The 14,706-nt window shown below is 54.5% G+C and overlaps 1 protein-coding gene across 1 annotated transcript in view; it reads right to left on the bottom strand.

The window, feature by feature from the left end:
- Positions 1-1,207: 1,207 nt before the first annotated feature.
- The window catches only part of TNFRSF11A (TNF receptor superfamily member 11a), a 52,512-nt gene continuing 39,013 nt past the window's right edge, over positions 1,208-14,706 (bottom strand). Inside the window, exons 9-10 of the mRNA XM_045849642.1 lie at positions 12,911-13,697; positions 1,208-2,217 (exon numbers count right to left, since the gene is read on the bottom strand). Coding sequence (XP_045705598.1) covers positions 1,907-2,217; positions 12,911-13,697 — 1,098 coding nt within the window. The 3' untranslated portion in view covers positions 1,208-1,906. The remainder of the gene's footprint in view (positions 2,218-12,910; positions 13,698-14,706) is intronic.

Raw genomic sequence — 14,706 nt, 5'->3', positions numbered from 1 at the left:
ATGAATGCCAGTCTGTTTTGTATGTTCCACCTCAAAAGGTATGGTGGCTTCTCCCATTTTTTATAACATCTCTTTGCATAAATGTTAGCAACAAGGGCCGAGCAGACAGTAAATTCTCACCGGCTGATCACCCTGGCAATGCTGTTATTGCTGGAGATTTTTTTTTATGTCGGCTAAGGACCCCCATAAATTATAAAGCCGCCCTCTGCGTCTCCGTTCAAACACGGTGACTGACCGCTACGTTGCAGCGTGTCCAGGAGCACTGCAACCAGTCGGGAGAAACCAGGGGTCAATGGCCACTCCCTTCAGTTGGGCATCTGTGGCCATTAGAGGGGGGACAGTGGTCATCGTAAGCACCCTTCAAACCTACCAGGCCTGCAAAAATTAATTTTAGGGATTTTAACTTTTTCTCTAGTGTTTGAGGAGAGCAGAGGCTCGCCAACTACAGCAGATGGAAGGACCCAGCTAATGCCTTCCAGCCTGACTCGCCCTGTCTGCTCCCTCATAGGAGGCCTGGTGCTACGAGAAAAGCACTCCGGTGATGGATTTTCCTTCAGTCCCCAGCAGGAGGATTTGGTTTTTAACTTAAATGCACTGGAAGACAGAGGAACATTTTCTACTTCTACGAGGCTGAGTTACAGGAGCATGACGGTTTCGGAGGAAAACAGGGCCTATGGCCTCAACACATTTAGGCCACTCTTATGCGGAGAGAGAAAATGCATGTTAATGATTCAACTTTGTTCTTTGTTTCTTGAACTTCCCGGGCTCCTCCTCTTCACTCGGTGTGCCGGCTGCCCCTGAGCCCTGTTCATTTGCCCGCACCTTTACCCCAGAGACATCGGGAATAAGAACGACACGCGGCAGCCAAGAGCGTTTGTAGCGATTTCTTTACCAGAGAACCGGACTGCGTCTGCTGGAGGGGAAACCAGTTCACCCCGGGGATGACCACCAGGGGGCAGTGCAAGGGAGGAGGACACGCGCTGCCCCTAAGTTCAGCCCGACGCACAACGACGTAAAAACCCTTTCGGAGGGAGAGACGGGGTTTCCCTCTTTCCTTCTTGTAGAAAAATGGGAACACAGAAATGTTCTCACACCCTGAAAGTCTGTCCCCTTGTCCCCTGAGCCTCCCTGCAGGCGTCACATTTCTAGCCTTCCCCACCCCACCACCCCCAAGTGCTTACAGACCAACCCCCTCCACCCCCCAGCGATCACCTAAACACGGGCACCTGCTCGTGAGAAGGGGGCGCCACAGGTGATCGGTAAAAACCATTGCCCTTGGGAGAATTCACGGAAAACCCTTAAACGGTAAAAAAGTGTGTGTGTGTGTGTGTGTGTGTGTGCACGCGTGCACATGTGTAGAGGGAGATCACAGAAATGTTAGCAGAGAAAGGGGAACACACACACAGGAGGGAAAGAACACAGCCCCGGAGAGAACAGGACCGCCCTACACCCAGAGGCCGGGGAGAGACGACCACTGGGGAGCCGGCCATGGCAGGTGGGAGGGAGGGAGGAAAACCGTATAAGGGGGCCAAGGGGGGAGCAACCCGCACAAGGGGGCCCCCGTACAAGGGGGCCAAGTGGGGGGGAGGAACGGCGTGTACCTGAGGCATTGGTTGGTATGTGACTGGGTGTCAGAGGGGTGCCGACACAGTCACGTTTTTAAAAAGCCCCTGATGTCTACAGAGCTCGGCAGGCGGAGCGTGTCCGGCATTAGAGGCAGATGTACCGAATGGAGGAGCAGCGTGCGGGCGCTGATCTGGGCCCGGTCCAGGCGCAGGCGCTCTCGGCCCACGTGGCCTCGCCGCCAGGTGGGTACGTGCCCCCCGGGGCGCGTAAGGGCGTGGACGGTGCGCTGATGGCCGGGAAGTCGCGGCCGGTCCGGTGGCGTCCTGGGTCCGAGGGCCGCTCAGCGCTGCGCCCCGGGCGCACAGGCCTCGGCCTCGCCCTGCTCCTGCACCGGCCGCGAGGCCTTGTCGGGCTCCGGCACGCTGCCGCCGCAGGCGTCCGGGAAGCGGGGCCCGAGCCCGGCGAAGGAGTCACAGCTGGGCGGGCTCTCCTCCTGCACCGGGTGGCCCACCGGCTCCCCCGCGCCGCCGCCGGACCCCGCCGGGCCCTCCTGGGAGTTCTGGCTGACGTAGACCACGATGATGTCGCCCTTGAAATTCATCACCTGCCCGCTGGAAATAAACGTGGAGTTACTGTTTCCAGTCACATTCCCTGCAGGGGAGAGGAAGAGAGAACACACGGAAGGTGAGTCACCCGTTCCTGGTGAGAGCTGGGTCTCGTGAGACAGAAGTTTCCCCTGGGCCGGAGGGGCGACGGCGGCCCCCCTTCGTCCCCACGTCTCCTAAAGGAGTCGGGCACACCCAGGGGCTCTTCCCTCGGTTCTCTTCCGAGGCCTGGCTCGGAAGAAGGGTGGGAGAGAGAAGACAGGAGAACCAGAGGGAAGAGAGGGGAGAAGACAGGAGGAGACCAGCCCGGTGATGGGCCCGATCAGACTTTGTCCTTGGCCGCATGGGACTCTGGGGGTGCTGGGGGAGCCCCCGGGACTGTAGAGTCACAGAGAAGACTTTCCAAGCGTGCGCCCATGGGTGACCCACGGGCAGGACAGCAGTGGCCCAGCTGTGGTCCTGTGTATCAGGACGGGGACTGAAGGCTGGCAGGAAGGGCGTGGCCTGTCTGCAGGACCCTGCAGCCCACCTCGCCCAGCCCCCTCTCAGACCCACCTCACATCTAAGGCCTCTGCCACCCTGAGTGCCTTTGTGCCTCCCACCTTCCCAGGAGGTTCCTAAAAGCTCAGCCCTGGCGGGGGGCCACCTGGGCTCAGTGTTTAGCAAAGGTTAACCAATTTTCTTCCCTTAACATTACTTTTTTTTTTTAAGTCCTGGAAAGGGGGGGGGGTGGGAGATGGGGAGGGATTCAGAAGACTAAAATAGAAAAAAAAAATCAATCCTATAAATCACTCTTTCCTTCTGAACCCTGAGGAGTGTTCTGTCTCTAGGGGTTTCTATCATCACTTCTTCGTGGGTGACTGGACTTTGCCAGTATTTCATTCATTGGAAAACAAACAGGAAGTTCAACAAATGCTAGGAAACCTGCTACCTCTCATTAGTCTTCTCTCTTATAGACTGATGCTGGAGAACCGTCCCACCTGAGAACTGGAAATAGAGGCACAATCCAAGCAGATGCAGAAGTGCCCGCAACACTCAGCCTCACAAACAGAACCTTCGTCTGGCTTGGGGGGGTGGGGGGAGGAGGATGGACACCAGTGTGGTTCCCGGTCACGAATGCCCTCATCTCTGGTCTGCTCTGTTGTGACAGAGCTCAGTAATAATTTACACAAATAAAACTGTGCCTGTTGCCACTCCACACGAAGATGTCCTGTCCAGATTTGGAAGACATGTTCTGGATGGTCTAAAATACGGACGGCATACAGAATATTGCTCTGGGGAGCCTTTGCTTCACCCACGGGACTACCTGCAGAGAAGCTGGGACGGAGGCAGAGTGGCCCGGGAAAACGCAGGGATTTCAAAGGCGGGCAACCAACAGAAAGTCACACGGGAAGGGGTGTGACTCACGCTATTTCTTCCTGAGGCAGTTGTAGGGGGTGTATTCCAAGAGGGGTAGTGGGGGGATTTATTTGCCTAAGAACGCCCCAAGCCACATGGGGGAGGCCAGCTAGTATTTGGAACTAGCCAGGTGGAACCACGCGCCCCATTCCCTCTACAGCAGACCGACCGGGCTCCTAACACATGCTGACCTCGAAGCCGGGGTGGGGGCGGGGGGGTCTGCGCTCTAGCATATCTGGGCCTTTCTGCTCCCACCAGTTACCACGTTAGTTCTCAAGGATGTTTTCACCAGCCAAACTCATGAGGAGATCCAGTGAAAAGTGAATCGCTCAACACAGAACCAAAGAATACATCCACAAACGGCTGAGCTGGGGTGGCGGTGTGGGCCGGGCAACCGTCAAAAAAAGAAAACACGGCCAAGAAACAGTAAAATCCCAGAAGAACTTTGCACGCTGGTTTGTTCTGCAAATGCCTGTAACTTCTCTTTCCACACTAAAGAAATAGAAACTGGGAGTTGAGGAGCCGTGGTTATGTGAATCAAGGCCCCGGAAGCTATGATCACCCAATACACATGGCCCTATTCTAGTACGTTATATATACGTTTCAAACTTAAAAAGCTGGTGAAGATAGGAACTTGTCAATGACTTCTCAAGTAGCTCAGCAACTCCTGCCCAGGACTGTGACAGGGGCTTCCGTAGCAGAAGCAGACGGAGTAGGTAACACAGAAGCCCCCCTGGTTCAGAGATCACTAGTGAGTTAACAGAAAACGTCAGAGTGAGAAACCCAAATCACGCATGTGCCCTAGACATGCCAGTCTCATTTAAAATCTACCATGTTTATGTAATAAAACCGGTCACGTTCAGTTGCTTAGACATGAGTATTTCACAGCTCAGTTCCTCTAGTTTTGCATTATTACGACGTCCTTGACCGCTGGTTCTGTTGTTCTCTGACCCCAGCCACTGTGTGGTCGACCTGCATTTTGTTAACCTCATCTCTTCTTCGTCCTCTTCCTCCTGAGATTTATCTGTCTACGTCACGCTGCCCGTGAGTTCCCCCTCACTTGGAATTTGACTCTCCAACAGGTCATCACCGCGAACCCACTGCTGCTGGCTGGCCTTCCTCCTCGCCAGCACCTTCCGTGTGTCTGAGCTCAGGTAGAAACCCGTGTTTTACTGCCATCGTCTTACATATTGAGATTCTGTGTCACAGTTTTCACCTTAAGGATGTCATGCCGTGCCACCGCCTCCTGGCAAGCAATATCTTTGATCCACCCTACAGGGTCTATGCTCTTGTTTTCTCCCCCCACCCCGAGGTGGAACTCAACCCTTTGCCGAAGAGATGTATTTGAACATTTCAGAATCCTTTGATCCACAGGTTGGATCGAGAATATTATTCTCGGGTGGGGCATGGGGGGGAAGGATAACAACAAGGCCTCCAAATTCCTGATGATCAGGACGTAAAGAAAATCTACCTAGAAAGAGTATGAGCTTCTCAAATAATCTGATCAAGTCCAAGTCCATTCCATCCACGCGGACGTTTATGAGAGCAGTGGAACCAGTACAGACCAGACTTCTTTTCAACGCTCTGATTTGCTGCTAGTACCCGTCAGTGGCGGCAGAGCCACCCTCGTGGGCGAGCGCGCTGAGTAGGCACCTAGGGCCTTGCGCTGGAAGGGCCCCACAGCTGCTCTAATGTGCTGCTGGGCTCCTCCGGAAACTCTTACTAACCCTGCACAAGGGGCCTGCCGTTCTCAGTTTTCACTGGGCTCCAGGAGGTCTGTGGCCTGTCCTGAGTGGCGGGCAGCTCTCAGGAGCGACGCTCTGGGTTTCCCCCGCTGATGCTTTAACTTAGCCTCACTCCTTTCGGAGGTAACATCTCACCATGCCGACGCGTTTCAATGTCGCAGAAGTGCCTGCCAACCTGATTGTCCCCGCCAATAAAGAGCCATTCTGGGGAACGCCGAGGTGCAGAGGCTATCCACCCGTGCCCTTCCAACACAGATCCTATCGTATGTATCCCTGATGTTCCAGCCACCTGTCACTTGCCATAAAACTCAACGACAAGTTTCTGATGTTGAACGGAGGCCTGAGAAACGGTCTACTGACTACACCTATTACACCTTTAATGCTTTGCCTACAATGTCTGCTTTTTTTTTGTTTTGTTTTTTTCTCAAGCGGAACAGGAACTGAGCCGTGGCCAAGCAGTGTAAATGCAGGGTCCTCCAAGAGTTTCATCCCCTCAGATCTTGATGTTGTCTCGTGCTCCTCAACCTCAGTAGCAAGGATGGTTAGCAATTCCTTCCTGAATTGTCCTGAAGTATTTAACAATTTTCACAGAACCAAATTTGCATGTCTCGCCCACCTCACTTTTTACCAGTGAATGTGATGGGTAAGGTTTGGGGTTACCACAGGCTGAGCTCACACGCTCAGGACTGGGGTTTAGTAAGCATGGCTGCTCCCCGGGCGCGAGCAGAAGGGGCTGGGCATTCCTGGGTGACCCCTTCGGGGCGAGTAACCAGGGTGCCTGCCGTGGGCTTCCGTCAGCTTGCTTACTGAGGGCAAGAGGAGTGGGGGCCCACCCATGGGTTACATGGAGAGACACAGAGCACCCGTCACACTAGTAATAACAGTGGCAGAAACACCGCCCGGACCCAGGACTCACTGAGCACCCCCTTCAGGCGGGGCTGGCCGCACCGCACACACCCACTCCTGGGGACTTCCCTGGTGAGCACTCACTCAGGTTTGCTGCTTTTCCCCTGTCGTGATGGACACGTTTTTTTCATGGCTTGTCATAATGCAAATTCATGCGCAAGTAATCGAATGACATCGATGTCATCCTGGTGTTGCGGTCTCCAGAGAGCAGAAGGGGCAGGCCTGGTGATCAAAGGGCTGGAGGTTTTGGTGGTTGGCTGAGGACAGGGTGTGAGGTGGTGGGTGGGTGGGGACAGAGGCGGCTGCAGCAGTCTGGTCTGAAAGCAATTTGGTCTCGGCCCGGCTGGGTCCCCACTGGCTGTGGAATGTGGGACGGACCGCCTTCCCACTGTCCAGACCTCTGTCTGCTCCTCTAGGAAATGAGCGTCAGTCTTGGAGCCCTGCTAGTCCCCCAGGGCGCGGGGCCACGAGAAGGAATCCGACGACCGTTAAATGAACAAATAAATGACCGTGTGATCACCTGGCAGGACAGCATGAGGGTCAAATGAGATGACGGATTTTGAAAGTACTTGGGGAACAGCAAAGAATGAGTCACAGGTACAACGATGGCATTACTACTCCCAGATAGTACTGGTGCCCTTGACCTCCCACGGAAACCGAGGTGCGGGAAAGGTACTGAGCCGTAACGCTGTCTTTCCATCCCTGTCTTGTTAGGGGCTCTCAACACCTGTTGAAGGTTGAAAGGGCACTTTCCTCTAGAAATCTAACTGACTTTTACTGTCTTTGCAGGACTAATTCATCCTTCTGACCGTCTCTGGTTTGAACACTCGTCTGTCTAACCCTACACCAAAGCCCGTGATCTTGTGTCTCGTCGGCCAGTCGGCTGCGAGGTGAACGCAGCACGGGCAGGTCGGCGTAGAGGGAGTGGTCGTGCCCTGATCCTGTGATGACCCTGTCCTGAGTTGTCCTCGCTTAAAAGAAATAACGCCTTGAGCCCTGGCTGGCGTAGCTCAGTGGATTGAGCGCGGGCTGCAAACCAAAGCATCGCAGGTTCGATTCCCAGTCAGGGCACATGCCTGGGTTGCAGGTCACAGCCCCCAGCAACCGCACATTGATGTTTCTCTCTCTCTCTCTCTCCCTCCCTTCCCTCTCTAAAAATAAATAAATACATTCTTAAAAAAAAATAACACCTTAAGATGCGTGGCCCACCTTTCAGAACAGAAAGGTTTCACAGGGTTATGCAAAGCCGACCCCAGAGGGCAATACCCTGGGTGGCCCATCAGTCGGTCACCATGCCGGCAAGCTGTGTGACCAGGTAGGCAGGTGGGTGCTGCGGGGCCTCGGGTTCTACACGGTTGCCATGGTCTCTGCAGTTGACACAGGGCCCCAAGGGAACCCCAGAATGTCCTGCTGTTGGGGGGGACTCCTCCCAGGTTGGTAGCTGGTAAGGGGGGGATGTGAAAGGGACAGGTGGTGTGGATGAGGCTTACCCGAGATGCCTTACTGAGACCTGAGGCGGTTAGTCTGTGGGGCCTCTGGGAATACAAGCCAAGCAAGGGCCTCTCCCTTACTCCCCGTGCACCGCCACCCCCCGGCAAGGCACTTACTTTAACTTCAGTTCACTTGCAAAAAAACTCAAGGTTGGAGGCATATGAAAGAAAGAGCTTTCCTCAGAAAAGAATCAGTGAGAGCAAACAGTGACTTTCTGAGACAACTCTGGAGGAGAGGGGGCTCCGAGGCCAAGGGAGCCGTCACCGACTGCGCAGACCCTGGCGGTCTCTCCTGTGGAACCTTCTGGGCCTGGCCTGGGCACCGCCTCTCGCTCAGCAGACTGGCCAGCCCTCGCAGGCCTGTGGCAGCCCTCAGTCTGTGGCACAACGAAGATTCTGCACCACACAGAGGTCACAGGGCACCAGGATCTCCAGGAGTGGTTGAAGGGGAGGGGGCCGTGGTTTCGGGCCCCCGGGTCAGATAAGCAGGATATCACAACAGTCACCAGGCGACAGATCGAACCATGCCTGAAGACGACCCAAAGCGTGATTTGGGAGCCAGCAGGGCGTGAGGATATCTACTCAATTAGAAATTTTGAAGAGTTTCTAACCTTCAAAATGGGTTCGCTGGCTTCACAGGAATATTTAACGTGACTTAGCTAGAAGAATGTTCAGGTAACTGGGGAAAGTGAAAAGCAGCATTAAATTCCACAGAAACAAGGGCCGAAGAAAGCGGCCCCCTAGGAGCAGGAGGCGGGGCTCTGGCTGCACAAGGGGGCTCCAGGGAGCCCCTCTCTCGGGTAGAAAGAAGCCGCTTCACTTTTAAGAACTCAGTCCCCGACAGAAGTTTCCTTTCTCAGCCATGGAACGCACAGGCCTCTTCTCCAAAGCTCATCGTGTTTTTTGAAATGCACAGTGGATGAATATTAAATCACAAGAACCGGAGCCCGCGGGACCACCCAACCGTCATTCAGATACTCTCCCAAGGAAGAGAACTAAAAATATTCACAAACCCGCTCCCGCTGCCGGGTCTCCGCTGGGAGCTTCCGGAATTTCTCAAGAACGGCTTTTGGACTTGATCCATATGCTTGTCATGTGATCTTCCTTTTTGTGGCAATGCGAGCTCTGTCTTAGGTGTCTGGGAGAAGGGGGGGGGGCGGAGGATGATCAGGGCCGAGCAGTAGGATTTAGTAGCTGCGTTCAGAATCGTGCTAAAAAAGGACTTACAGTGGCGCATGGCTGACACCCTTCCCAGACGAGACCCGTTAGAACAGGGAGGAGGCCAGCAGCGCTAAATTCACCAAAGCAGGCAGTGGATGGAGTTCTCACATATTTTGAAATAGTGCATTGACTTTTAGCATCAGCGGGTGCTCAGCATTCTTACCAAATAGCCAAATTGTAAAATACGTTGAACGTGTGGGGTCAGTGAGCCCTTACAATACTTAGCTGCAAGTTCGTGGCCCGCCTTCCGACAGGAGACAGACGAAAGAAAGGGAGGACTGTCTGTGCCTTGGGGGGAGGGGGAGAAAAGGGAAGAGAACCGGGGTAGGAAAATCTTTATCTGCCCTTTGAGGATGGAAATGGATGGTCAAGAACAGTCACTTTAAGAGAGGGGGGGGACCCCGGGATGGGAGACTGCGGGTGGGGGACATGTGGGGGCCAGGCATGTGCCCGCCATCCCCAGTGCCTTTGGCTGCCAGGCATCGGCCCTGACCCTGTGCCACTTGGGTCTCTGTGTCCTCTATCCAGGACACGCAAGTCTGCCCAGAACAGCTAGCACCAGCCCTTCCGTCCCCTGCGCGGTCCCGCACACCCCAGGATGGCCTGAGGAAGTGGGGAGCAGAGAGGGAGTTAGGGAGCAAGCTGGGAGCGCTCGTTGGGTTCCTCTAGTGTCTCATGACTGGGCGAATGAACGCCTGCACCAAGGAATACTTACTCTCAGAACACACGGTGGCCCAGCCACCTTGGGAGAGACGGGAAAGACCAGGAGTGGCGAAGGTCATGGCAATTCCTTGGATGGCTTGTGCCTGCCGGGAGGTGGGCTGCTGATAAAGGTGCAAGGGTGCACCCAGGCTGGGGAGAAAGGCTCCGGGACAAATCTCGAAGGGCTGCCCAGGGCAGGAGGGGACAGTGGCCCCACCGTGGCGTGCCTGCCATCCCTGGTTTAGGAAGTAGCATTTGAGCTGGGACTTGACGGATGGGAGGGACTGCACACTCTGGAAAGAGGGACGACATGCAGACAGCGAGAACTGTTCCTGCCGAACGGGGCGGGCACTGGCCGAGACGCGGGTGGGCGAGCCGGTGACAGGGAACACCACACCGGAGGTTAGAGAGACGGGCAGTGGAAGGCTTCGTCTTCTCACATTATTAATGCTTCCTGTGTTGTCCCTTCCCTGACCTCAACCCTACTTGTTTCCCAAGCCTTTCCAAGGCTCAGTGGATCCTCAATAAAGATTTGGTAGCAAAACAAATATGTAGTTGGTATTCCTTAAGAGTCATTGGAGGGCCCTGTAGGGAAACCATTCTCTCCAGCTTAGAAGTGGCTGAGCCAACTACCGGTTTCAGGAGCCAAAAACCAGCCACCGGCCAACACTAGACATATTAATTATAAGTTGCTTTTTTTTGGACAGGAAATAATTTTCTAGATATGGTGGCAATTCTGTACATTCCAGGGGAAAGGGCTTGTCACCAAGGTAACCATCACTATGGCAAAAGGCTAATAACGTAGCATGTAAATTTAAGACACGGTTGCGTACGACCTAAACAAAAGTATGTTTTCCGCTTTCATTGGCCTTTGCTAATACTTCTCACTGGTCTTTAATAAGAGTTATAGCAGTGCTAAAATAACCTTGACATTGGGCGTTGTTTTTAAAGGACAGCCTTGTAGAGCTCTGGGAAGAACCATCGTCCCCGAAAGGATGCCGGGTGTGAAGAAGGGGCTCTTCCCCACCGAGTAAGGGACAAGGCACTGTTGTTTCTCTACAAACCACTTCACTCGGTTGTAAGTTTTTAAAACACCCACACAGAAAAACCCAACACCCATTAAAAAAAAAAAAAAGCCACTTCAAGTCCTGAAAGCACAGTGGCTTTTAGAAGGTCAAAGAGGATGAGGCCCCCGAAGCTCACCCTCTTTCACACATTTTATAGAACATAAGTGATGACCCCCCCAAAAAAAGAAGCAATAATGAGAACGTGCTATCCTGACCAGAAAGCAGAAGGCCTGTTCGCGTGTAGAAGTCACCATGGAGGGAACAGCCTCCCAGATCAACCTGGCTGCTGCTGCTGCTGCTGCTTCTCAGGCAAAAACGAACGTGGCCTGCTTGCTGGCCTCCGCAGGCAGAATCTCCAGTGGACGTTTTTGCGTGGCTCAGCGCCAGACGGGACAGAAAAAGCCAGGTAAACTTTTTGCAAATGATCACCACCGAGTGGGTGGTGCACGTTTTGTTTTGTTGCCCTTTGCCCCGCGCCCGGGTATTTGGAGCCGGAGGAGTGAAAGACCCGGGAGACGGGACGCGGGCGCTGTCTTAGCTCTTCACGTCAAGGGACGGCGCGGATGTGGCTTCTGGTTTCGTGACCCCAAGGGAAAAAAAAAATCTCCTTAAGCATGGCTAACACTGTTCTTCCAGGAACGGCCAGTGATTTTCCCACCGTGGCCAGCGTCAGCTTCCTGGTGTCACCAGTGGACAAACCGGTCCGACCCTGGCAGGGTGACCGAGATGTGGCCTCCGCCACATGGAGCGGCTGCCACCCTGCACTCCTCGGCCCCCTAAAATAGTGCTCTGCGTGTCTCCACGGCCGACGGGAAGAAAAGTCAACGCTCAAAAGAAACAGAACGATAGAGCTAAACTGTTACTCATGGACATTCCTTCAACGCTTTAGAACAACGGTGGGGTGTTCTGAAGGAAAAACGACACATCAGTTCTTTGAAAAATAGCCCCAGACAGAAATACCTCCTCTGCCGGGTCTGACTAAGGATCGTTATGATAGAATTCGCACATCTGAATGTGTGAAGTTGTAGCAAAATCCCAATGCTTAGGAAACACATTCAAGTCCACGGTTCTACCAAATAAGCCGGGAGCCCTTGTCAGCAAGAGGCAGGTGCCTCTGTGTCCCCGGCAGGGCTCCGCCCCGCAGAGTGATGAAATAATTCACAGACCAGCGGTCAGCACCGCTTGAAGTAAATAAAGGGGCAGGAAAGGAAAAGAAAAACATCCCAGGATAAAGCTGGGCCATGGATGAGAATTTTAGGCTGGAGTGGGGAGAGAGTCGGAGAATTCTGGGAAGCCCCTTCAATAGTATATATCCATATATTCATTTTTCTGGAGAGTGTCTATAGCTTCCAGAAAATTCTCAGGGGTCCCTTGACCCCCCCATGCCACCCCCCGACACACAGTGGGCCAGGGGAAGCCCTCATCACCAACCACCCAGTTCCTTATAACTACATGAAAAGACAGAGGGTGGTGTACCCTCTCCCCCCCAAAGTTTTAATATAATAATTGCTGGGCTACTCGTGCCCCAAAGGCAGTGCAGCGATAAAACTGTACGGCCATTTGTAACTGTAACCTTAGCCTCCAGCGGCCGTGAGTATGCCACACGCAGTGGTCACGGAAGCACCTGCTCTCGGAAGGTGTTAGACACTCGTCTGCATCGCTGACCTGGTGTAGAACCAGCAAGCCACTCTTGACGAATACTGACTAATGAAAGATTAACGAAACCCTTTTGTTTGTTCTCCTGAAATGTGTCAGAACTTTCCTGGGAGGTGGTGGAGGGGGGTGGGGGCGGGAGGATGGTGGTTTGAGGCCTAGGTTGCTTTAAGAAAAAACACGCAACAAAAACCCTAGAAATCTGAGGGCATTCGTAAATGTCAGCCAGCCCTGAGGTCAATGTTGACTTTGTGTTCGGGGGTCAGTGTTGGGCTTTGAAGTCTAATCCCACCACGAGAGGCCAGGAGCACAAAAGGGGACATAAAGGGACAGCCCCAGGGGTAGAGGATAGCGTCCCAGGACAGTGGGCACAACCCACAAACCCAACGTGCGGACTGAACCGTAGTGCACCCTACAAAGAGGCTCCGCTGGAGAAAATGCCCGAGCCGAGTATTTCCCACTTAGCTGCACTTTTCCCTAAACAGTCTGTGGCACCTGCCCCCAAGCTGCACCACGAACAGGACAACAGGACGGGAGAGACCAAGAGAGTCACTTACCAGATGCAGGTGGCTGGTCGCTGGAAGGGCTCCCGGGCCCAGGGCCACCCCTGCTGGAGCTGGGAGGCGTGACGTCATCCCCATCGCCGGGCGGGCCACCGGCCTCTTCCCCGTCCGCGGCCTCTTCCGGCGGCAGGCCCATGCCGTAGGCGCACTGGGGCAAGTGTCCAGTTTGGGGGGAACCCAGAAGGGGCTCCCGGTCCTCCCCAGGAGGGTTCCCGCAGCCTGGGCAGCCATCGGCCGGGCTGGAGGCTGCCCAGTGGGGACAGTTGGCGCCCTCCACTTCTTTCTGCAAGTACTTTTCGCAGGACAAGGCCACCCAGTCTGTCCTGCCCGGGGCCTCGGCCAAGCGGCAGGTTTCGGAGTCCGCCAGGCTCTCGGCCCCAGTGAAGCACTGGCTCAGGCTGTCGTTCTCCCCGACCTCCAGCGGCTCCGAGAAAGGGGGTGCGGGTTTGCTCCCAGGCTGAGCGAGGGACAGCGAAGAGTCCGGGGTCTGGAGGGGCCTGTCCACGTACTCGTCTTCGGTGGGAATCTGCTTGAGCGGGTCCCCCTCCGTCTCGCTCACCAAGGTGAGCAGCGTGGCGTCTTCCGCGCTGGCGCAGGGGCCCCCGACGGTGCACGGGCAGACCGCCCCGTGGCCACCGCCGCCACCACCGTCGGGACAGCACAGGTCTTCAGGGAACACCTTCTCTTCCAGGGTCAGCTGGAAGACGCCCTCGCGGCGTTCGCGCCGCAGACTGCAGGCCTCCGCGGGAGCGCTGCCGAAACTGCTGCCCGGGGACGCCTGCTGGGGGAAATTCGGGGGGCGGGGGGCGGGGGGGAGGCAGGGGCGTCAGTTCCCAGCTGTTAGAGCCTGGCTCTGCTAAACGCACACCGACCATGGTGCGCAGAGTGCGGACTTCTACCGTGAGAAGGCCGGGGGACTCCCTCGCTCCGTAGCACGAGGTGGTATTGTAAACGACAGGGCGGGGACGCCCCCTAACGGGGAATACAACCACACACGAACGAAACTAACTGCAGTTCGTGCGAATGGCACGGACGCAAGGGCCAGGGCCAACCCCAATAACTTCGTCACACAGAATTGTGACGATAAACTCTCAATCTAAGTTAAAAAAAAAAACAAAACACCTCTAAAGAGATACTGCACTCTAGTTAGTAGCTTTGTTTTTTTGCTGTGGGAGGGTGTAGTAATTCTGAAACCACTTTCTATGTATTCTGGAATTGAGCAACTCAGTCAAGACAGTGAGAATGGTGGGGGGCAGATCTCCTGCTGTGGGAGAGGAGACCATTCACACAGGGAACCAGGGACGGTGGGAACGTGCTGCCGGGGCAGGAACTGGAGAGATCAGTGCAACCGTGTGGTTTACCCTGAAGAAAAACTGATCTAAAGGACACAGTGGGATAACCAGTGAAATGTTCATGTCAAATGGGGATTAGATAATAGTATTATGCCACTATGACATTTCTTGATTTTGATAAATGAACTGTGGTTAGATGAGTGAATGTCCTGGTTCTTCAGAAATTTGCAACAACGTATCTAAGGGTATTGAAGCACAGTGTCTGCCAGTTCACCCTGAAATGGCTCCAGAAACCACACACACACACACACACACACATACATCCACACAGAGAAAGGGAGAGCAAATAGTGAGGCGATGTGACGAAGTGTGAGCAACAGGCAGCCGCGAGAACAGGGCACGAGGGAGTTCTCTGTGCCATCCTCACGACTTCCCCGTGGTGCGAGAGCATACTGAAATTAGGAGGCACCAAAATAATTACCAAAGCAGTTATCAAAA

This window comes from Phyllostomus hastatus, unplaced genomic scaffold (genome assembly GCF_019186645.2).
Source record: "Phyllostomus hastatus isolate PE091 unplaced genomic scaffold, TTU_PhHast_1.1 phas_contig_80, whole genome shotgun sequence".
Lineage (NCBI taxonomy): Eukaryota > Metazoa > Chordata > Mammalia > Chiroptera > Phyllostomidae > Phyllostomus > Phyllostomus hastatus.
Note: the sequence above shows the minus strand (reverse complement) of the source record. Positions and strands in the feature narration are given on the sequence as shown.